Genomic DNA, 24228 nt, shown 5'->3' on the forward strand with positions numbered 1-24228 from the left:
TGTTATGTGATTGGTGTAAACAGGCTCCAGCAAATATAATACATGTTTTGGCTCTGCCTGTCCCTGAACAGCTATTGGACAAACATTTTCAACACTTCGCCTGTGGTCACTGGCAAAAGGATTGAAATGAATCCTTTAAGTTAGGGGTGGGTAAAATACGGCCCGAGGGCCACATCCGGCCCGTTGGTCCCTTTATTCCGCCCCGCCAAATATTAAAACAGAATTGAGCAAAGATCTGTTCTGAGAATTGCCACAACAAAACTGATACTAGACTTTGACGCACTGGCCAAAAAGGGGGATCAACATCACTGCTTCCCCTAAAAGACACTGTAAGTGTTAATAACCCTTTAATAACTTTTGTATGTTTCTTTAATATTCTGATATAATATTGTTGAACATTGATGTACCATGAATTGATTAACGTGGACCCCGACTTAAACAAGTTGAAAAACTTATTCGGGTGTTACCATTTAGTGGTCAATTGTACGGAATATGTACTGAACTGTGCAATCTACTAATAAAAGTATCAATCAATCAATCAATGATTAAAATTGGCAATGTTTGAGAAGCCTATTCTTAGTTCCAACAGATTTTATATGCTTTGAAATGCATCATGTGCTCTCTTGGCCCGTCTGTCAAATTTCAAAAGCTAATGTGGCCCGTCAGCCAACAAGTTTGCCCACCCATCCTCTAAGTGGACTATTTCGGGTGGCACCTCAGTTATGAACTCTCGACAAATCCAAAAATTATTTTGTAGCATTCACTACTTTAATGGCTAGAAGACTCATTGTGTTACATTGGAAGACAACAGCTTTTTTTCTTTATTTTCTAAAACTGAAAAATATTGGGCTGACATTGAATGTTTGTACTGCAAAGTTTTAAGAGCTGTGGGGTCGTGTTCAAAGATATGACGAAATTACTAATCTCTTAATTAACCCCGATTGAAACAAAATTGAAGTGTGTGTTGTTGATGAGCCCTTTGTTTGCTTGTTGGTCATTGTATCTCACTGGGGCCATTCAGAAAGGCACCGGTCTGTGGTTTTATGTTAATATCTGTCTGTGTTTTGTTTTTTGTTTTTCTTCTTTCTTTTGGATGGGGGACAGCAATTGATGCACTTTTGGCTATTTAAAAAAAACTTAATAAACAAATGTTTAGAATAAAATAGCAATCTAATCACTCTAGTATCGATCATATACTGATACCACCTGTGGTATTGATGCTACAGATATATGGATGTATACACCCTCCCCTTACTGTACATATGCCTGGCCACTTCACAGTCCATGCTACTCAGTTGCAGTTATATTATCCTCTTTCTCCACTCCTAGGATTTTAGTCATTAATTTCTTGTTAATAGTTGCTTTCTTTCTACAGTAACGCAGTTCCATCTAGACTTATTAAAGTTTACCAAGCTCTTATTTCTTGAGTTGTTTCAACCTATCTTAACAGCTTGTTAAGCGATGAACATGCCTTCTTGTCTGCTCCTGCTTGCTCTTACTTACGGTAGTGTTTAATGTTTTGCCTTGTCCTCCAATAATATTGATACTTGTAGGCGATACAGTTTTATTTGCGGCAATAGGTGATTATGAACTTGCGGGAGTAACTCAACTCTGTGTACAAATGTTAGCTGCTGTCGGCCAGGAGTGTCATTATTTCACATGAAAGTTTTGACTCGATTATTAGTTTCCTGTATTTTGCATAATTTTCTGTTTAGTGCGGGTATTTTTTCCACATCCTCTTCTGTCACTCCTTTCCCATTCATGTTCTTATGATCCTTTTGCTTTGTATTTCAACATAGTGCATAGCGTTCCCTGTGCGTCCAGTGCATTTCCCTGCTGCACTATAATAATAATAATACTAGTAATAGTAAATGGGTCCTCACCTGCCCTTTGCCTGCATTCTGGGGTCCAGACCAACAACGGTAAACAGTTCGTAACAAGGGGATCAAAAACAAATCAATTGTCAGCTAAAAGCATTAGCTTTTGTGATTGTCATTAAATAAACACTATATAGTTTACTAAACAGACAGAAAAACCTGTTGGATAATGATTGTCATTAAATAAACACTATATAGTTTACTAAACAGACAGAAAAACCTGTTGGATACTGATCGAGGGCCGATCAATTGTCGCATCCATAATTTTTTTGTTTTTCCATAATTTTTTTATCCTTAGTGTTGCATATGTGTGTAAAACTAAAACTAATTTATTCTAATTCAACTAATTTGTCTACTGATGATAAAATGTTAGGCTTGCATGTATGCTAGCATGTATTTCCAAGCATTTCGACCACAACCCACAGAGGTGACACAAATGCTATTCACAGTCTCATTGGATCCAATACAGTTAGTAAAAGATGGCTCAAACAAGAAAATATCTGAAAATACACCCGTTTGTGAAGCACCCTCACCTGTAGTGCACCTGTAATCCTGTGACCTCCTGCAGTCTCTGCTGCAGCATGTGGATCTCGGTGGTGTAGTGATCCTGCGTCTCCATGGCCCTCTGCTGGTAGTGAGCTCGGACACGCTCTAGCTCTTGTCTGTGACTCGCTTGGACATGCTCTATCTCTTGTCTGTGACTCTCCTCCAGACGTCGCTGCTTCTCCTGCGCCTCTATTTTCAACCTTTCCAGTTTACTGCCCTGGTCCTTTGGATCTAATCAGTGGAACAGATTAGAATGGCTTAAATGTTCCCTCTGGAAATTACAAGCTAATAACAGCCGGCTTTATTACATAAAACAATAGACGGACAACATGTAAGCTCACCTTCCCTCATTGCATTTTTCTGGTTTAGAGTGTCGCCCGCCTCCTCCTGCAGCAGCTCCATCTGGGCAGTGTGCATCTGAGTCAGACTGATGCGTTGCGCCTCCAACTGCAGCCTGCACTCGCCCTTAATATTGGAAAAAGTACGAATATGACAAATACAAAGCACAAGAGAATACACATACACACTTTTTTGTGATCTATTATAATTGCCAGATTTAAATGAAATTACGAGCACAGCACATTTGTTTTTGCTTCTCATCGGTGATGATTTATTATTAGACATATTTCAACTAATCCCACTTCAATGACGGGAAACAGGAACAAGCCAATTAGCATCATTGTTGAGCAATAAATGAAAAGCCGAGGTCTCTACTGCCTGTGCATCATGCATTAGCGCTAATTTGCCCAGCCTATGTAATTATAAAAGTGCCATTCTGTCCCCTTTGATGTTGTTTGTGCATAGATTTGGCTGTTTGCAAATGCAACAAGTCTTTGAATTTTAATATTTTTGATTTAATAAATAAGGGGTTTGTATGTTCTCTGTATCCAACATTATGTATTATTCTAACTGACCTTTTTTGTAACAGTTAGTGAATTGATTGTAGTTTTGTAGTTATTTCTCCATAATTCTGCAAAATAACTCAGATATGGTAACAGAGCAGCAGAGAATATGTAATTATTTTTGGTCTAGAACATATTCTGCTTTTTTCATTATTGAAATATGTATTGCCACTTTATTTTCTATATTTCTATATGAGATTTCCAGTTCATTTTATCATCTATTACTACACCCAAAAAGTTGGTTTCTTTTACTCATTCAATGTCTACTGCGTATGTGTGTTTGCGTTTGACTTTTACTTTTACTGTTACCAAATCGCATTATTTTAGTTTTACTGAAATTCAAAGATAGTCTGTTTTTGTCAAACCATATCTTCATTTTATTAATTTCTTCTGGTATTAACTGCATTAGCTTCCGTGTGTTCTCTCCTGAACAATAAGCAGCCATGTCTTCTGTAAATAGCACTAACCTAAAGTCCTTAGTAATTTTACAAAGGCTTGTATAAAGATTGAACAATTTTGGTCCTAGTATTGATCGCTGCAAGATATATTTAGCACTGTTGACATATTTTCACCTATCTTTACGTATTGTTTCCTGTTGGTTAAATAACTTCTTACCCAGTTTAAAACCAATTCTCTGATGCCACAACATTCTAATTTGTTTATCAAGATTTGATGATTGAACGTGTCGAATGCTTTTGTTAAATATATACTGCCGCTGCACACTGTTTACCATCTAATGCATTGGTAATTTCTTCTATTTGATTAATTCCTTTGATGTTGAAGGGTTGGCTCTGTAACCATATTAATTTTCCACTTTTGCTCATGAATTTATTCAATCTGTTGTTGAATAATATTTCAATGATTTTTGAAAAATGTGGTAGTAAAGAAACAGTCTAGTAAATCGGTACACCTTTTGCTATTTTCATTTCATCTGGGAATGTGCCAGTTTGAAATGATAGATTGCTGATATACATCAATGGTTCTGAAATTCCTTCAATCAATTTTTTTATCACTTTCATAGCAATTACGTACAAGAAGTCAAAAGAGGGCGGGATATACTGTGTAAAATACATTGGAAAGGTTGCGCCCTATAGGCATCTGTGTAATATAGAAATTATTTTAGTCATGGTTAGTTAGTTATGGTTTATTCTATAATAGAACATTTTTAAAGGGGACCTATTAAGCAAAACTAACTTTTCTTACCTATTGGTACCCATGTTTGTGTATTTGGGATCGGAATTACCCCCGAAAATGTAAAACCAAACCATAGAGGCATGGCAGAGATATCTGTTGAACAACATTGCCTTCCTTCATACTTCCTCCAAATGAGCCGTTTGGAATTGCCCCAACGTGTGACATTTTTCCCAGTCGTGACGCCAGCAGATGTCTCTGTATATGGTCGAAATTTACCCGAAGATTGTTGCGTCATTGTAGTTCGACGCTATAGTCAATAACTTACTTTTTTCTATCCTCTTGTGGCAGGGCAGACTGGCTCGTACATGCACATACATCCTCCGCAGTTGCCATTTGTAATACAAAATAGCGTATAGTTCGAATTTACATCTAACAGTAGGCTTGTTATGGAAGCACTAAAAACTACAACAAAGATGGCTGGTAGAAGATGCAGTCGAAGTGTAGGCATGTAAATAAGACCGCCCACAAAACTGCGCATCCTGAAGAGAGTCAGAAAGTAGCTTGAAGACTGTCTATAAAAAATAATCTATGTAAGATTTTGACCAAAGAACCACCATTACATGCTATGTACACCACAAAGTAGTGTTTTACAGGTATAAAAAAATCCTAACATGAGCCTTTTAAAAGCAATTGGCACATTTAGTAAACAAATGTAATACAAAAAAAAGATAATTTGGTTAATAAGCACCTTTCTGGATACTTGGCAAAATGCAGTACAATTAGTACAATAGAAAATACATACACAGTATATAAAATGATGTATATTTACATGCTCAGGTGTCTGTTCCACCACTCCCGGACATCCGACTGACCCTGAGTGGTTTTCTCCCTCGGGTCTGTTGACCTGGTGAAGAAGCAGGTGCAATATACACTTTGTATAATTTGCAAAAATCAGTCTCAGCAGTGAAATGTATTTACTGTTCTCACTTTTAAATTTAGCAACTGTTATGTAAAAGAAAAGGGGTAGGATTAAATAAGCTCTGCTTCTTCCTACTCCTTTTCGAACATGTTTACAAGAGAAATTAGAAATTGTGATGTATCATGTTGTATGCATGCATGTTCAAAATAAACTTAAACTCAACTCAACTCAACTTTAATGCTTAAGATGCTCTGATGTCTTTCATTATTTTTTATTCACTTTACAATGCTTTTTTTTTTATTAGCGTCTTTATTTTAAGGGCCTTATCTTTCCCATGGCAACAGTTGTGATACTACTGTCTATTAGGGCACGTGACAGCAAACTAAGTCTGGTGTTCCAACTCAAGGTGAGAAAGTGCAAGCACACGCACACATGCCCGCACCCTCCCACGGACACACGCAAAATGGAAGAGATACGGTATCTTTTTGCTTAATTAATACAACTTAACGCACATGTGAGTACAGGGTTAAAATGGCATCTAACCTTAAACAACTCACTGTTCCTGCAAAATTGACAGAAACCTCAAAGATGTTTATTTTTTTTTTAAGGGTGAGCAGCTTCAAATATACAGACATTTTGCAGAGAACCCCTTTAAAAGTAGACATGAGCAGCATATTGATGGAGTCTTAATACTTGTTGCTGTATTTTATGGGTTTTTTTTCTGCAATAGCAACCACACTTAATGAGTTGCACAGACATAAAAACAATTGCAGCGATGCAACAGTTAGGTTGTCACTGCACCTAAGAGACTAAGCTTTATCATTGTGCCTCCAGTGAGGAACGATCATTGCTCATATTTCAGTGTGAAATGCCCTTTCATCATCATGCGAGCAACATGAAAAACAGGGCAGAGACAAAAGGCTGATGCAGTGAATGCATGCGAGTGTCATACCTGCTTGATGGTGCCGGCAGCCGAATCCTCATCGCAGAGAACCTGGCTCTGGGTCTGCATCTTTGGTTCTGCAGCACTTGCAGCTGTGCCTTCCTCCTCCTCCTCCTCCTGCTTTCCAGCTTCGGTGCCACTCACTTTGCGCTCCTGCTTCAACCTCTGCCTCCTTTTGCGCCGGTTTGAGCCTGACACTGACAGCTTCTGTGGGACTCGTCCTTCGACAGGACCCTCCCCTGAAGACTGGACCGCAGCTGGAGGTGGAGAAAGCCTCTGCTGGATATAGTCTCTCTCTGCTGAAAGTGAGTGCGGAGTCTCAATCTTGCCTCGAAGAGACTGAATGCGAGTGTGAGGGTCCTCAAAAGAGCCCCCAGACTTCAGTTCTTCTTGCTGGGACTTAACCCTTCCTTCTCCGTCCAGACTTCTCATTCTTTTAACCTCTTGGGAAAGATTTTGATTTTGAGCGACAAACCTTGCATTTTTCTGTCTCACATCCTTCAGTTCCTCTTCCAGCCGCCCTACTTTCTCCTCAGTCAACACCAGTTGCTTTGTAACTTCAGAAAGCCTCACATTAAGGCCTTCCTTCTCACTCAGTGTAACATTACGCTTTCCCATGAGCTCAGTAGTATCTTTGTTCACCACAACTTCTTCAACCTCCCTGCACTGCTCTTGCATTTTTACCTTCATGATGTCCAATTCCTGAACTTGTGACTGGAGGCCAGCTATTTTGGCCTCATACTCGAGTGCTTCCTTGAGCGTTCTCTTCTCCAGGTGTTTCTTAGCCTCCACAAGGCTCCTGTATTCCTCCTTTAGCTCCTGGTAGTTCACTTCAAAGTTCTTCTCGGCAAAGGAGAATGTGGTACGCTGCTTTAAGATTTGCTCACTGAGCTCAGCCACCTGGCACTGCATTTGATCATACTCCGCTTTAAGTGTCTCCAAATTGGCCATTTTCAAGTCCACGTCCTGCTGCTGTGCTTTCCGTTGGCTCTCCCAACATTGTTCTTTCTCTCGTGTTTGATTTTCAAGCACCTCCGTCTTTTTCAGTAACATCTGGATTTCCCTCTCCAGTCTCACCCGCTGATCCCCTCCCTTCCTGAGATCTTTGAGCTCCACCTGAAGCTCCTCAAGCTGCTGCACGAGCTCATCTGCTTTGGAGCTGTCAAACGCCAGCTTCAGATCATCTTTGAGGCCAAGAATTTGGTGCATGAGCTCTTCTCTCTCTGTAGAAAAAGCAGACTTCTCCTTTTGTAACAAATGCAGCTCATCTTCATAAACCAGGCGAAAGTCATCCAGAGCTTTTTGGTGTTTGAGAGAAGCTTCGTTGAGGAGGTTTTCAGTGTTGAGGAAGCTCTCTCTCTGGAGTTTCTCTCTAAGTTGCTCAAGCTCCTCCTCGTGACTGAACAGAAGCTGAGTTCGCAATCGCTCCAGCTCGGCTTCCTGCGATTCGGCCATGCGGTCCAGAACGGCATCCTTCTCCCTCTCCATCATCTCCAGCTTGATCTTGTAGTTAGTCGTCTCTGATTCGTGCTTTGTTTCGCTCTCCAGCGCAGCTTCGTGAGCAGCGGCCAGCTGGCACTGCAGGTCACTAATGGTCTCCTGAAGGCGCTGCAGCTCGCTTTGATGGTTTGCCTGCGAGACAAAACTGCTGGATACCAGTACCACTTTTTCCTTTGTTGAACAAAGATCTCGATGGAGGTTCTCAATTTTAGCTTTGAGGTTGCGCTTTTCTTGAGTAAGTTCATGCTTCGTTTTATTATGGCTCAATTGGGATTGATCTAATGTCTCTTGAAGCTCCCTGATCTTAGCAGTGAGAGTCTCCATCTCAGTGGATCTTTGTCCTTGAAGACGCTCAATCTCTTCATGATGTTCCGCCGCCAGTTCCTCCAAACGAACCGTGTGACGCAGGTTGACCTCCTGCTTCATGTGGACAATTTGCTGTCCGTACATCTCGTCAAGCTCTGCCCTGAGAAGATCCAGCTTCCTGGTGGTATCCTCCTGCATTCTTTGCACAGCGTCTCCTTCAGAGAGACTCCCCTGGTGACAGCGCCTCTGCAGGTCCTCCACTGTTCCCATGAGCTGCTTGATCTCATCTGATGACATTCGCTCCTTGTCACGAGAGCTCACAAGGTCACTTTTACAGCTTTGCAGCTCATCTTGCTCTTTTGTCAGCTGTAATTTACATCTCTCCAATTCGCATTTACAGCTTTCTAAATCACACTTAGTGCGTTCCAGGTCGCCCAGACATCTTTCAAGCTCCAATTCCTGTGCAGCCACTCGCTGTTGGAGGCCGCACAGGTTTTGCTGCAACGTCTTCATCTCCTCCTCCAGCTGGCTAAGAGAACAATCCCGATCTGAAATGATTCTCTCTTGCTCTGTTATAATCAAATCCTTATCATCAGACGGCTGAATGATGCTGTCATTTGTTGTCCTTCCCAAAACAGCAACTTCTTCTCTGAAGTGAGTTAATGACTGCTCGTGTTCTTTGATCATGGCCATCTGCTCAGATATCAGCTGATTTTTCTCCTTCAACGTTTTGGCAAGAGCCTCCTCTGCTGTTCTCAACTGTGTCAGAGACTGCTCCTGATTCATGATGACCTTTTCCTTTTCAGTTATAAGCACATCCCTCTCATGTATCCTTTGTGTTAATGTCTCCTCTGATTTTCTCCCTGACTACAATAAAAGCCAAGCATCAGACAAACAAGAAGAACATCCATTTTCTATTCACCTTTTCTTGGAAGTTCTCACCATCTCCACGTCGCTCAGTTTGTGCTGGAGCTGGCTGATGAGCTCACGGCTCCTCTCCTGGCTCTTTCTGGCTTCGTTGTTGGCTTCGTCTAGCTGCAGTTGGTACTGCACTAGCTGCTCTCTGGCCTGAAGGAGGTCAGCTGCTGTGCTGCTGTGGCTAGTGTTCCTCATCGTTTCCCCAGCTTGCAGCTGTGAATAAAGGCTGAGGTTCTATAACACCATGTACAATTCCAAATAATATAATTTTTTAAAAAAACAACCTGCTGAAATTGTATTTGGAGTTTTTGGCTTTGCTTCGTCAGCTCCAGAAATTCTTTCATTATCTCGTCTTTTTCTTTGCGAGCCTGCTGCAGGTTTGCAGTGAGCTGGGTAATGATACCATCTCTCTGCCTCAGTGCGGCCTCAAAGTCCTGCAACTACGAATCATAAGATAGCATTGAGCATTTGAACCCATCCTAAGATATGAGATTTCCCATCTCATCGACATTTACCTTCTGCACACCTTCCGTTCCAAATGCAGCCCTTATTTCCTCCAGCTCTTGACTCAGTTCCTCCACTGCTTGGGTCTTGACTGCCAGCGAGTCTGCGATGTCCTGCATCCTGCCTTCCTTCATCAACTCCGGTAGGGGCTCCGCCTCCTCCTGAACAGGTAAATAGGAGATATTAAGACTACTGAAAAGAAGACAGGCTAATTAATCATCACCAATGCAGCAGCAGTTAGCTGGGTAAGCAGAGAGATTTGAGAGAGCATGCGTAGCTAGTGTTAGAAATACAGTGGAACCTCGATGTAAAATCCCTCTAATTTACCATAGCAAGTTTTAATTGTGATGGGCCCGGACTTTTCTGGAAAAAAATGCTATAGCAGCTTATATAGAATCAGATTTAATGGCCAAGTATGTTTAACACACAAGGAATTTGACTTGGTAGACTATGCTTCAATGCAAGACTGTGGTTCAATGCAAGAAACAAAGAAAAACGCAAGGACAACGAGAGAACACAGTACCGGGGCGGCCATCACAGCAGAGGAAAAGACACTACCTGCCATTCAGTGGCACAAAAGCACACACGCAAACACAGCCCCAAACCCCGTCCACTTCCTTTTCTTTCTCTGTTTCTTCAGCTCCTCTGCCAATGTTAATGTAAGTGGATGGATTTAACTTTTTTTAATGTTTATCATTGTAGTAATATGGTTGTTAAAGTTAAGTATTTTTGTGATTTCTTATCATTAGTGTGTGTGCGAGTGCTGATAGAGCACTGCATACAGAGGGCAGCAGCTTTTTGTTGTTGGTTTGGCTTGTTGATGAAGACAAAAATTATCCATCACCCCCTTGTTATGTTTGTTTGATATACAGTAGTGTACAGCACATTATATTGTGTTCAAAGTGTACAAAGCTTCATAAAAATATGGACTTTCGTTGAGCCTGGGACGGTGACCCATTATTTATATTTACATTGTTAATTGAGAAAGTTGCTTCACTACACTTTTCGATTAACAATCACCGTTCAAGAACCAATTAAGTCTGTAAAACGAAGTTCCATTGTACATAATGCATACGATCTTGATTACTATTTTCCAAATAACATTTTTTTAACCACATCTCTGCTTTCATTCCCTTAATTCATCAGCACGTCCACTTCATGCTTCCTCTCTTGTAATATGACTGCAGCATTCACTCCTTCCATAATGAAAGTTGTCACCTTGCTCACCAAGATTATTTTCAAAAATGTTAGTATAAAGCGAATCATTAGAAAGGCATCGTTAGTGAATCTTTAACATGTTGAATGAATGCACAGTCAGCAGCGGCAGACGACGGCTTCGCTATTAGAGCAGCGAGCAGAGCTGCCTGATGGGATTACTGTACCCAAATAAAATCCTTGGAGGACGTCATTAGATTGTCCGTCATCTCACGGCAGCCATTGACCTGCTAATTCACAAAGTGTGAGCCAAAAACGTCATTTTGGGGACAGATTATGTGGCTATTTATAAGAGTTACCCATGTATGAGTAACACAAATATTTAAGTTGGAAAATCTAACATATATTTGGCTGCAAAAGTAAAAAAACAAAAAAAACACAATTGTGTAAAGTTTCTTGCTAATATTAAAAAAAAACCCATCATCTTACCTCTGAGGAATAGTCTTCTGCAGTCGTTGACACTTCACTCTCAGGCTGCAACACAAAAAAAGTACCTCTAAAGCCATTTTTTTATATAGAACATAAAACAGTTATGTTTTACAATATAAATACAGGTGATAAAGGGTGAAGCTCACTTCAACAAATGCTTTAGCAAGTGCAATTAAAAGAGAAAAGCTGCATTGAGTTCAAAAGTGACAAACGAGGGTCACTTTTGCGCTGAAAAACTCAACATGTAACAAATGAATAAATCCAATCAACCCGCAAGTTCAGTTTAAAAGTGCTGCAAGGCCACAAGAATTGGTTACGCAGACCGTCTGTTTCCATGGAAACTGCTGGTTTAGTGCACACCAGACATACAAAGGGTTCAGGGAGACTGAAGGACCAAGCTCAATAATTGGACAACTGTTGACACAAGTGGGAATATTGTGCCCTGATGGAAAGATGCATAAATGCCAATCATCCAGGTTTGTAAAGAAAGCTTGCACATAATACTAAGACTGCATGAAAAATACATTCATTTTGCAACAGTCTTATATCAAAAAACTGTCTTTTTGCACTGTCAAATGCCTCTAAATGCCCCAAGGGAAGTAAATGAAATGTACTTCAAAAAGCTGCCTTGTGCAGAAGAAAACCACAGGGCTAAGGACTGGACAGCTTTAAGATATCACCAAACACAAAACCAGTAACTAAATAAAAGGGAGAGCCATTAGGTAACTGATTTATAGTATTAATAACCCAGCTGCAAGGCTAGAAACCAGCAGCAAGTATTAACTAGTTTATTGCCTACACAAATCGCAGAATAAATCAAAAGAGGAAGTGACAGTAGTTCTATTGTAGTTCTGACAACACCTGATGTTAATGTGAGCGTATTTAATAATTGGAAAGTGAATGCACCTTTTCCAGACTGTCAGGGTTAATATGTTAATAGTGTTTTCAACCACTTTGTTTGGAGGTTTTTATTTGTTAGAATTTTGTTCAATCAAAACAGCAAACGATAATTGTTGTTCTTAGAATGAAGATATTCCTCGATAAAAACAAGATTTATTTTGCATTTTCTGCCGTCTGATATTATTGTTATAGTGAATATCCATCCATCCATCCATTTCCTACCGCTTAATATATAGAGTTAATTTTCCAGGTTCATCAATCCGGAAAACTTGTCAAAAGATTAAAGAGGTGGTTAGCTACTTTCATGCGGCTACATTGTTTTTCTTCCTCCTGTTTTGAGCGTGTAAATTTGCCCCACAAAAGCACACACTTAGCTTTGTGTGTTGTCAACTATCCATCCATCCATCCATCCATTTTCTACCGCTTATTCCCTTTCGGGGTCGCGGGGGGCGCTGGCGCCTATCTCAGCTACAATCGGGCGGAAGGCGGGGTACACCCTGGACAAGTCGCCACCTCATCGCAGGGCCAACACAGATAGACAGACAACATTCACACTCACATTCACACAAGAGGGCCAATTTAGTGTTGCCAATCAACCTATCCCCAGGCGCATGTCTTTGTCAACTAATGATAGCGATTTGGCAGAGTTTAGCTATTAACGTTGGCTATCATTAAATGTGTAGCCACTCATAAAAAACAAAACGACTACAATTTTCAATCAGCTCAACTGATTTGTTTTATATTTTGTTGCTTTGATTAATCGTTTGAATGATTCTCAAAGCCGTGTATAGAGAGTTTGACAAACCTGGTTTCAGACGATCTTCTCAATAATTGGTCAACAGGCACTCAGGTGACTTCAGAGCGCCATGATTGCTACCAACTTTGATGCTTACACTATGCTGTATTGTACCTCCTCGCTAGATTTTTAGTTTTCCGCCGCATAAACATGCCGTGTTGTATGCTGCTTGGGGGCTAAGAAAGCTGACGCGCTAAGAAAGGACCCGTTTTCCTGTATCCTCTGAAGACCTTTTTTTTTACAATTGTAAAGACAAGATTTCTGACAACTATTTGACCAGAAGCCGCATATGACTGCAGAATGGAGAGCTGAACAGAGCTGCGTTTTTTAACACCGACGTTGATTTCTGTTTTGGAGGGTTATCCTATCTTTGTAGCAGTTAAGAGCTTAAAAGCTGCTCACCGCCGAGGCATGGCTCGTCTTGAATCTGTGAGTAAAAACATGATTGAAATTCCTATTAAAATATTAATTATGGATTTATCTGCGAGTCTGCCAAATATCTTTGAAATTGATCGTTTCCCACAGTGATTTTTTTTAGACTCGCCGAGTGCTTGTTCGTTTGTTTTGTGATCCGCAAGTCGAGTTTTTGGTCCAAAGCTGATGAGGATATTGGCAAAATGAGGGTAATAAATTCATTTTTGGTTGTTGTGTATTTTCTGAGATCCGCCCGGAGTTCCTTAAGGCTCTGGATGCTGTGGGGCTGTCTTGGTTGACAAGACTCTGCAGCATCGCGTGGACATCGGGGGCGGTACCCCTGGATTGGCAGACCGGGGTGGTGGTCCCTCTCTTTAAGAAGGGGGACCGGAGGGTGTGTTCCAACTATCGTGGGATCACACTCCTCAGCCTTCCCGGTAAGGTTTATTCAGGTGTACTGGAGAGGAGGCTTCGCCGGATAGTCGAACCTCGGATTCAGGAGGAACAGTGTGGTTTTCGTCCTGGTCGTGGAACTGTGGACCAGCTCTATACTCTCGGCAGGGTTCTTGAGGGTGCATGGGAGTTTGCCCAACCAGTCTACATGTGCTTTGTGGACTTGGAGAAGGCATTCGACCGTGTCCCTCGGGAAGTCCTGTGGGGAGTGCTCAGAGAGTATGGGGTATCGGAATGTCTTATTGTGGCAGTCCGCTCCCTGTATGATCAGTGCCAGAGCTTGGTCCGCATTGCTGGCAGTAAGTCGGACACGTTTCCAGTGAAGGTTGGACTCCGCCAAGGCTGTCCTTTGTCACCGATTCTGTTCATAACTTTTATGGACAGAATTTCTAGGCGCAGTCAAGGCGTTGAGGGGTTCCGGTTTGGTGGCCACGGGATTAGGTCTCTGCTTTTTGCAGATGATGTAGTCCTGATGGCTTCATCTGGCCGGGATCTTCAGCTCTCACTGGATCGGTTCGCAGCCGAGTGTGAAGCGACCGGAATGAGAATCAGCACCTCCAAGTCCGAGTCCATGGTTCTCGCCCGGAAAAGGGTGGAGTGCCATCTCCGGGTTGGGGAAGAGACCCTGCCCCAAGTGGAGGAGTTCAAGTACCTAGGAGTCTTGTTCACGAGTGGGGGAAGAGTGGATCGTGAGATTGACAGGCGGATCGGTGCGGCGTCTTCAGTAATGCGGACGTTGTATCGATCCGTTGTGGTGAAGAAGGAGATGAGCCGGAAGGCAAAGCTCTCAATTTACCGGTCGATCTACGTTCCCATCCTCACCTATGGTCATGAGCTTTGGGTCATGACCGAAAGGATAAGATCACGGGTACAAGCGGCCGAAATGAGTTTCCTCCGCCGGGTGGCGGGGCTCTCCCTTAGAGATAGGGTGAGAAGCTCTGCCATCCGGGAGGAGCTATACGTAAAGCCGCTGCTCCTCCACATCGAGAGGAGCCAGATGAGGTGGTTCGGGCATCTGGTCAGGATGCCACCCGAACGCCTCCCTAGGGAGGTGTTTAGGGCACGTCCAGCTGGTAGGAGGCCACGGGGAAGACCCAGGACACGTTGGAAAGACTATGTCTCCCGGCTGGCCTGGGAACGCCTCGGGATCCCCCGGGAAGAGCTAGACGAAGTGGCTGGAGATAGGGAAGTCTGGGCTTCCCTGCTTAGGCTGCTGCCCCCGCGACCCGACCTCGGATAAGCGGAAGATGATGGATGGATGGATGGATGGTGTATTTTCTGATGTTCATTGTGCCGGCGGAAGCGTATTAGAGCCAGCTGGTGACTTAACACTACATGAATGTAGCAGCATAGTGCATCAAATAAGGCCATCAAATTGCTCCAAAATTATACTTCATGGCAAGAACAGCATGTTTTTTTGTGTGTTTATGAGCTGGAAAATGTTTATAACTATAGTTAGACATATTATTTTGGTTAATTTCTTAAAAACTAACGTCAGAATGCCATCAATTGCATGCTTACGAGCACAGCCGCACACCCCATTGGTAGCAAAGATGGTGTTTCTTGTTTAGTTGGCGATACTCTGGCTATAGGTTGTATTCACCTAACGCCACGTCCGGCTCATTAAATATGTGAGACACAAAGAGTGGTGAGCCAGTGAGCATCTGTTGTCATAGCGTTTTGGGAGCCATTTTGCCTTTCTCGAAGAAAAATGCCCGATACTTGCGTTGTTTTAGGCTGTGTTCAAAACGCGAAAATGACAAAGTTTCTTCGGAGTTCTTTGGGAGGTAATCAAGAAGGGCGAACGAGTGCAAGATTTTACAAAAAACGACAAGAAAAATAGCACGCACTCCAACCCAAGAATGCACAAGTTTGCAGTGATCACTTCTTAAAGGTTTGTTTGATATACCGTATTTTCCGCACTATAAGGCGCACCTAAAATCCTAAATTTTTTTCTCAAAAGCTGACGGTGCGCCTTATAATCCGGTGCGCCTTATATATGGACCAATATTGAGCCACAATAAGCGGTAAAAAATGGATGGATGGAGGTCTTGCAACTACGGTAAGCAGCCGGCAACCTAATTTTCCCCTGTAGAAGACGAAGCGTGCGGTGCATGCTGGTATATATGACTGCGGGAAACGTGCAGTTTCTGTGTGTTTATGTAAAGACCCCAAAATGGCTCCTATTAAGAGACACGCTTACGACGCAGAGTTTAAACTCAAGGCGATCAGTCACACAGTAGAACACGGGAATAGAGCAGCAGCGAGAGAATTTAACATTAACAGCAGCGACACTTACTCGTTAAATGACGACTTCAACGAGACGGAGCCGGACATGTTATATGCCGTATTCGCCCAACTGTTTGATTCGAACACTTAAGAAGAAGAATTTGAGGGATTCGTGGATGAGGAATAACTTAAAGTGAGCTTTACGTGTTTATTTTGTGTGTTGTGTGACATTATCGTTTGACCAATGTTATCAATATATTATTGCTTTGCACTATTTCGAGTGTTACGATATCGTGATTGCACTAATGTTTAATTTACCGTAACAGTATCGGACTGTTTTTTTTACGTGTTTATTGAATCGGGGAAAATAATAAAACAGCTGTTTATTCATTTTGGGAGTGAACGGAGTTGTCAGAACACTGGTTTGCAATGTATTAATAAAGTTTGACTGGCCTGACTGTTTTGTTGACATTCCCTTTACCGCAGCTCCATCTAAAAGGATGCATAATGTAACCCCAGCTTCTACTGTAGCATCTATTCTATGCGCCTTATAATGCGGTGCACCTTACAGTGCGGAAAATACGGTACTTTAAACGTTTAGTATTTCCCATTTAAGTATTATCTTGATATTATTTGTAAACAATACTTACCAGAACACAATTATCGTCTAATCAAATTACAGAAAAAAGCAGTGCGGTTGTTTTTTTAGAACACACTAATCATTTGTTTATGCAATTGAAGTTGCTAAATTTAAATATAATACATCAATAAGCTTATAGAAAGCATTTAATGAATTATTGGCGCTTAACCTACAACGTTTTTTTTTTTTAAACAACAGTGCGGGCTCATAACTTGAGAGGTTTTGGATAGTTCTCATTGCAGAGAGCTCAAACAACTCGTAAACGTTTTTGTGAGTCTGCATGCAGGGTAAAACTCTGAAACAAACTGGACTTACAACACAAGCAATACCAAACAATTAATCAATTAAAACTGTTATACAAACACCAGGTCTGGTTCAAATAAAGAGATCAAGGTCTTTCATTGTGTCTGTCTATCTGTGTTGGCCCTGCGATGGCCCTAGTGTGTGAATGTTGTCTGTCTATCTGTGTTGGCCCTGCGATGAGGTGGCGACTTGTCCAGGGTGTACACCGCCTTCCGCCCGATTGTAGCTGAGATAGGCGCCAGCGCCCCCCGCGACCCCGAAAGGGAATAAGCGGTAGAAAATGGATGGATGGAAGGTCTTTCATTTTTAAATTGCTTTTGTACTCTGTCTTATATTGTTAACATGTGCTCAATGTTTCCTTACCATCGTTTATATACTCAGCACCCCTGCTGCCCACAGCTCCCCTCACTTCCCAGGGGGGGATCAAGGAGATGGGTCAAATGCAGAGGACAAATTTCACCACACCTAGAGTGTGTGTGACAATCATTGGTACTCTAACTTTAACTTTAATATATTGTCAAGTAGGGCTTCACGGTGGCAGAGGGGTTAGTGCGTCTGCCTCACAATACGAAGGTCCTGCAGTCCTGAGTTCAAATCAGGCTCGGGATCTTTCTGTGTGGAGTTTGCATGTTCTCCCCGTGAATGGGTGGGTTCCCTCCGGGTACTCCGGCTTCCTCCCACTTCCAAAGACATGCACCTGGGTATAGGTTGATTGGCAACACTAAATTGGCCCTAGAGTATGAATGTGAGTGGGAATGCTGTCTGTCTATCTGTGTTGGCCCTGCGATGAGGTGGCGACTTGTCCAGGGTGTACCCCGCCTTCCGCCCGATTGTAGCTGACATAGGCGCCAGCGCCCCCCGCGACCCCAAAAGGGAATAAGCGGTAGAAAATGGATGGATATTATCAATTACCATTGTTGGTATATTGTCCATTACTGCTGTTATTGTTCATTCTTTCTACATTGTTGCTACAAATTATTATTACAGTGTAATAATTGTTACCTGTGGTAATGCCACCATGGTATAACATTTGCATTATAATCCTCAAACAAAGTAACAGTGAAGCTCAATGTATTAATCACTAAATGGAGAACTGGGGGTGGGATTGAATAAATTGTCTTCTTCCCACTCCCTTTCAGGCAAAACTGCATCGTCATGTTTACATATTGTACATTCCCCTACATGCAATTTTTTTTGCTCCCATTTTTCATGAGGTGAACTCAAAGACGTAAAACTTTTACTATACACACAGAATACACATTCCTGTCAACAATTGCTCACAAATCTGTCTAAATCCGTGTTAGTGAGCACTTTTCCAAGATAATCCATCCCACCTCACTTGTGTGGCATATCAAGATGCTGATTAAACAGCATGATTATTGCATAGGTCTGCCTTATGCTGGCTACAATAAAACGCCACCCTGAAATGTGCAATTTTGCCTTTACTGAGACTCTGGGGGGGTCGGAAAAGTAGTCAGTGTCTAGTGTGACCACCATTTGCCTCACACAGTGTAACATCTCTTTCGCATGAAGTTGATCAGGTTCTTGATTGTGGCTTGTGGAATTTGGTCCACTCGTCTTCAATGGCAGTGCAAAGTTGCTGGATATTGACAGGAACTGGCACTCACATATGCCGATTCACAGCATCCCAAACATATTGTTTGAACCTGTTCATTGCAATAATGACAATAAAACTCTATTCTATTCTATTCTATGCACAGGGGGTGATATGTCCGGTGAGTATGCTGGCCATCCAAGAATTAGGATGTTTTCATCTTGCAGGAATTGTGTACCAATCCTTACAACATAGGGCCGTGCATTGTAATGCTGCAACATGACGTGATGGTCTCGGGTGAATGGGACAAAAATGGGCCTCAGGATCTCGTCATGGTATCACCTGTGAGGTGTGATGGATTATCTTGGCAAAGAAGAAATGCTCACTAACAAAGATTAGACAGATTTGTGAACAATATTTGAGAGGAATAGGTCTTTTGTGTACATAGTAAAAGTTTTAGATATTTGAGTTCATGAAAAATGAGAGCAAAAACAAGTGTTGCATTTATATTTTTGTTCAGTGTATATTGTTTCGGAATTCAAAACACATTTTTTCTGAAAGTGTTTTGTAAACCACCAACTCAGCAAGTCTAAATAAAAAAGCAAATGTGAGCAAAACCTAAAAGAGGTTAGCTTTGACCAAAGGCAGCAATCATAAATGAAGCTTTCAGCACATACCCAACGGTGAGTTGGGTTAATAGTTATATTATAAAGACGAGGAAAAACAAGCATACTTGTAAACGGAGCGTGGAACAAACATGGCTCTAGACGTAAAGTTAAATCCTGAAATACAACCTTACCAGAGCAAAAACGCTGCATGATTTATGCGAGAGAGTCTTGATACAATTTTCCTTCACCCAGCCACACACAAAGAAGTTGTTTTCATCTGTTTTGTCATGTAGAATGATGTCTGGAGCACCAGACAGTTTGAGTTGTCTGGTAATGCGACGGACGGATGGATAATCCTTGGGATCACTCGACAAATCTTTTTTTTTTTTTTTTTTTTTTTTTTTAAATATGGTATAACGATAGATTCTATTGCATATTTCGGGTTTTTTTTGCCCTTATCTTAAATTTAATGGTAAGACTTGCGTACTCAGTTTGCAGTCTGTTTGCTCCATATTGGTTTGGTGGCCCACCACGTTGTTTACTTTTGTTCCAAAATCACGTGACGGAATACAACTTATTCACAGCTCTGCAAACTGTGGTATGCAGACTCCATCTAGTGGCACACAATAGAATCACTTAAACAAATATTTAAAGACCGTGTTACTGTTCCAACTCTGTGTAATGTTACAGTGGCCAAATATATTAAATATATTTATTAAATTAAACCTCAGCCTTTTTTCATGAATATTTAGGCCTACTAAGCTATTGTATTTTTAATGTTTGTCATTATGGTGGTATTTGGACAGCCAAGTGTTTCCTTAGGAAGCCATGTCGCTCAAGAGAGTGCTACTAGTAACACGTAAACTAGTACTACCTGTTCCATGGTCGAGCCGTCAGCGACTAAACCGGCCCCCCCATCAAGTGCACTTGATGAGGAGGGTGGCTATACACCCAGCAGAACAAAAACATTATCTATCACATTCGGATGAGCACAAGAGTGCCAGCGGCCTTCTAGCAAGTTCCAGTACACCAAATTTTAAGCATGACTACTCCCAGGAACCAAAAAACTCACCTACCAGGAGTAAACTAGTCATGATGAAAAGTTTGTTAGAAGGAGCCACATAAGGAAGACAACCCTAACAGAAAATGAGACCTCAACACCTGAACAGGCAACTATGAGGGCGCATGAAGGCTGTAACAGACCATAGAAGTGCCGTTTGTCTTGGTTATCCATGCCACAGAGTCCACTTCTTAATCTGCCAAGTGCTGTGTGTTTGATGAAGTGCAACTTCAGATACATTAAAAAAAAAGTTACGCACAGGCGTCCATCTCATTTATGTCATCTACTTCATCATACCACGGTACAAGTCTGTCAGCGATCAAGAATTGGCAATGGGGTAAGGCTTGTGAGGCTGGGAGCTCCTAGTCAGAATTGGCACTTACAGCAAGAACACTTGCTATATTGTCGGTCTTGCTTCTGGATTTGAAGTTAAGCAGCAAGTTGGTCAGCGGTGCTCTGGCTAAATAGTCCTTTTTAGGATCCACTCTGCTCACCCAATTTTGGGACGGGGCTAGAAAAGGTGCCCTAAACAGTTTTACGTCACCTACTCCCCTAGAGGGCTTGGGGGGGGGGGGTTGCCCACTTCTGAGGTCCTCTCCAAGGTTTCTCATAGTCAGCATTGCCACTGGCATCCCACTGGATGTGAATTCTCCCTGCCCACTGGGTGTGAGTTTTCCTTGCCCTTTTGTGGGTTCTTCCGAGGATGTCGTAGTCGTAATGGTTTGTACAGTCCTTTGAGACATTTGTGATTTAGGGCTAAATAAATAAACATTGATTGATTGATTGATACTCTGCCTGGGACGCCGCGCCCAGGGGAGCACCACCCAAGCGGTAGGAAAAAGAAGAATATGTACAAACTTGGAACTTGGAATATACGAACTTTAATGGACAATAAAAAAACAGACAGACCAGAGAGAAGAACAGCTATTGTGGCAAGAGAACTTCAAAAGTTAAAATTTGATAGACACCAGGAGAGCGGAAGAAGGCCAGTTGAGGGAAGAACAGGGCAACTACTCTTTCTTTTGGAAAGGAAAAGCAGCAGATCCACCCAGAACACACGGGGTAGGCTTTGCCATTAGAAATTAACTACGTGGTTATAAATGAAAGACTTATGACTCTGAGAATCAGCTCAAAACACAACCAGCATGTTAACTGCATATGCCCTAACTAGGTGCTGAAAATGAAACTTAGGAGTTAAAGTTAAGTAAAAGTAGCAATGATTGTCACACACACACTAGGTGTGGTGAAATTTGTCCTCTGCATTTGACCCATCCTCTTGATCACCCCCTGGGAAGTGAGGGGAGCAGTGGGCAGCAGCGGTGCTGTGCCCGGGAATCATTTCTGGTGATTTAACCCCCAATTCCAACCCTTGATGTTGAGTGCCAAACAGGGAGGTAAAGGGTCCCATTTTTATAGTGTTTGGTATGACTCGGCCGGGGTTTGAACTCCCAACCTACTGATCTCAGGACGGACACTCTAACCACTAGGCCACTGAGTAAGCTAAGCTAAGGAGGCTTTCTATGTGGGGTTAGATGAGCTCATCTCTACAACACGATAAACGTATTATTCTTGGTGATTTCAATGCAAGAGTAGGAAAAAAAATCACAATATATGGGAGGGTGTAATTGGACATAACGGTGTAGGTAAAGCCAATGCAAATAGGGCCTTACTTCTGACCAAATCTGCGGGACACTGTTTGATAATCACCAACACTATCTTTAGACAAAGGAATTTTGTCAAAGTGTCCTGGCAACACCCAAGTTCAAAGCACTGGCACTTGATTAACTATGTCATAGTGAGGAAGAGGGACCAACAAGATGTGCTTCATACCAGAGCTGTAACTGGTGCAGATGAGTGCTGGTCAGATCACAGATTGATTGCATCAGTTGTGAGGTTGAATCTAAAGGCTCGAAGAAGATGTCACAACAAATCACACAACAAAAAATACAACGTTGAATGTCTAAAAGAAGATGAGCATGCCGTGGAATTAGTAAGAAACCTGGAGGAAACAATACCCAACAAAAGTAGCAATCAGAAAAGCATGTGATAACTCAATTGGGTAGAAAACCAGGAAACACGAGGACTGGTTTGATCAAAACAAAACGGAACAGCAACAGCTCATGAATAGAAAAAGGGAAGCTTTCATACAACTTATTGACCCTAACTACATTTAAAAAAAAATCAGTATCAAAAAACCAAAAGTGATGTACAACAAACGGTGCGAGGCATGAAAAATAAATGGTGGCAGTCAAGGGCTGAAGAAATACAACTCTTAGATGACAACAATTGCAAGGCATTTTTTACAGCGACAAAAGAGATATATGGACCATCTATACAAGGTCAGGTGCCCCTCAAGAGCAAAAATGGACGGGGGTACCATTTTGAAGACCAACAAAGAAATCAATGAGCGGTGGCAAGAGCATTTTGAAGAACTACTGAACCAACAAACTGTCTATAACAGGAATGCCCTCAATGCCATACCACAACAGACCATCAAAATGGACCTAGGAGACTTACCAACCCTGGAAAAAATTAAGAAATCCATCTCACGAATGAAAGCTGGCAAAGCGGCAGGCCCAGACGGAATTCCAATTGAAATATTTAAGCATGGTGGAAACAAACTACAAGAACATCTATATCAAATTATAGAGCTAAAGAATGCCAACATTGTGAAGATATACAAAAGAAAGGGTGATAGAGCAGAATGTGGCAATTACAGAAGCATATCACTACTCTACTGCCGATAAGGTCCTTTCAGAAATCCTCAACACAAGACCTCAGACCATTGCTGTAGACATACTCCCGGAATCTCAATCAGGCTTTAGACCAAACAGAGGAACAACTGACATGATATTCTCGGTGGGATAACCCCAAGAAAAATGCTGGATGGATGGATGGATGGATGGATGGATGGATGGATGGATGGATGGATGGATGGATAGTCCGATTGATGCATGACAATATGACAGCTACAGTACTTGAGAATGGCGATGATTCTGCTCCTTTTGAAGTAAAAACTGGAGTAAAACAGGGATGCCCGAAAGCTCCAACACTGTTCTCCGTCTTTATCTCTGTTGTGATCCACATTGCATATTCACGAATACCAGCTGAGCTATTTCAAATTGCATTTCAGCTAGATAGAAAACTGCTCAACCTGAGGAAGCTGCAAGTCAGAAAAACATTTTTAAGGTCTACAGCAATAGAATTTCAATATGACAATTATAATGCAATAGCAGCTCAGAGTGCAGAAGATTTAAAAGTAATACTGGATGCATGCATTTAACTATGCATACACACAACTTGGACTTAAAATAAATGCAAAGAAAACATGTACCCTACCAACCATTGGCAAAGGACGTCATCTTGCAATCACCCAGCAATAAAGATAGAAGAGGTACTCTTTAAAAATGTAGAAAGCTTCATATACCTTGGTAGTATAATGTCTTCAAATGCTAACATTTATGCAGAAGTCAAGTGGAAAGCTGAAGACTCTAGTGTTCCAAAATCATACATCAGACTAGATACAAAATCTAAGTGTTTAGAGCAATTGTTTTAACAACTTTGCTACATGGTCAGCATATCAAAGACATATCAAAGCACTTGAAAGGTTTCAACAGCGATGTCTATGGCAGATGATGAATATTAAGTGGCAAGATATGAGAAACATCAGTGTACTTGAACAAGCCATGCTTCCTAAGGTAGAGAGTACAATTCTTAAAAACCAACTACGATGGACAGGGCATGTCGTAAGGATGAATGACGAAAGACTGCCAAAATAGATGTTGTACTGTCAGCTAAATGAAGGGAAAATAAATGTTGGTGGGCAGAGAAAACGTTACAAGGACAAAGTAAGAAGAGAAAAGAACATCTATGATTCCTGAAAAAAGGAGGAGGAGACTGGAAAGAAGAGTCATGCCAAAACTTATATTACCACCTGGTCTGATCTGTCCGATATGGGGCAGAAACTTCAAAGCTCGTATTGGCTTGTACAGTCACTACAGATTACATCATTCTTAGGGACGATGGACCCCTATCTTCCAACACGAAGAGCCAGCAAAAAAACTTGGTGAAAAAAGT

At 41.7% G+C, this 24228-nt stretch overlaps 1 protein-coding gene across 6 annotated transcripts in view; it reads right to left on the minus strand.

Annotated features, from left to right (window-relative positions):
• Positions 1 to 24228, minus strand: part of akap9 (A kinase (PRKA) anchor protein 9) — a 108134-nt gene that overhangs the window by 63744 nt on the left and 20162 nt on the right. For 5 of the 6 annotated variants that reach the window (XM_061897538.1, XM_061897537.1, XM_061897541.1 and 2 more), the window contains 9 exons: positions 11194 to 11238; positions 10932 to 10994; positions 9561 to 9710; positions 9330 to 9485; positions 9070 to 9258; positions 6331 to 8994; positions 5289 to 5363; positions 2765 to 2888; positions 2411 to 2654 (listed from right to left, as the gene is read on the minus strand). In XM_061897538.1, the coding sequence (XP_061753522.1) occupies positions 2411 to 2654; positions 2765 to 2888; positions 5289 to 5363; positions 6331 to 8994; positions 9070 to 9258; positions 9330 to 9485; positions 9561 to 9710; positions 10932 to 10994; positions 11194 to 11238 (3710 nt within the window). The remainder of the gene's footprint in view (positions 1 to 2410; positions 2655 to 2764; positions 2889 to 5288; positions 5364 to 6330; positions 8995 to 9069; positions 9259 to 9329; positions 9486 to 9560; positions 9711 to 10931; positions 10995 to 11193; positions 11239 to 24228) is intronic. The other variant, XM_061897539.1, reaches the window with a different exon arrangement.

Source organism: Nerophis ophidion, linkage group LG04 (genome assembly GCF_033978795.1).
Source record: "Nerophis ophidion isolate RoL-2023_Sa linkage group LG04, RoL_Noph_v1.0, whole genome shotgun sequence".
Classification (NCBI taxonomy): Eukaryota; Metazoa; Chordata; class Actinopteri; order Syngnathiformes; family Syngnathidae; genus Nerophis; species Nerophis ophidion.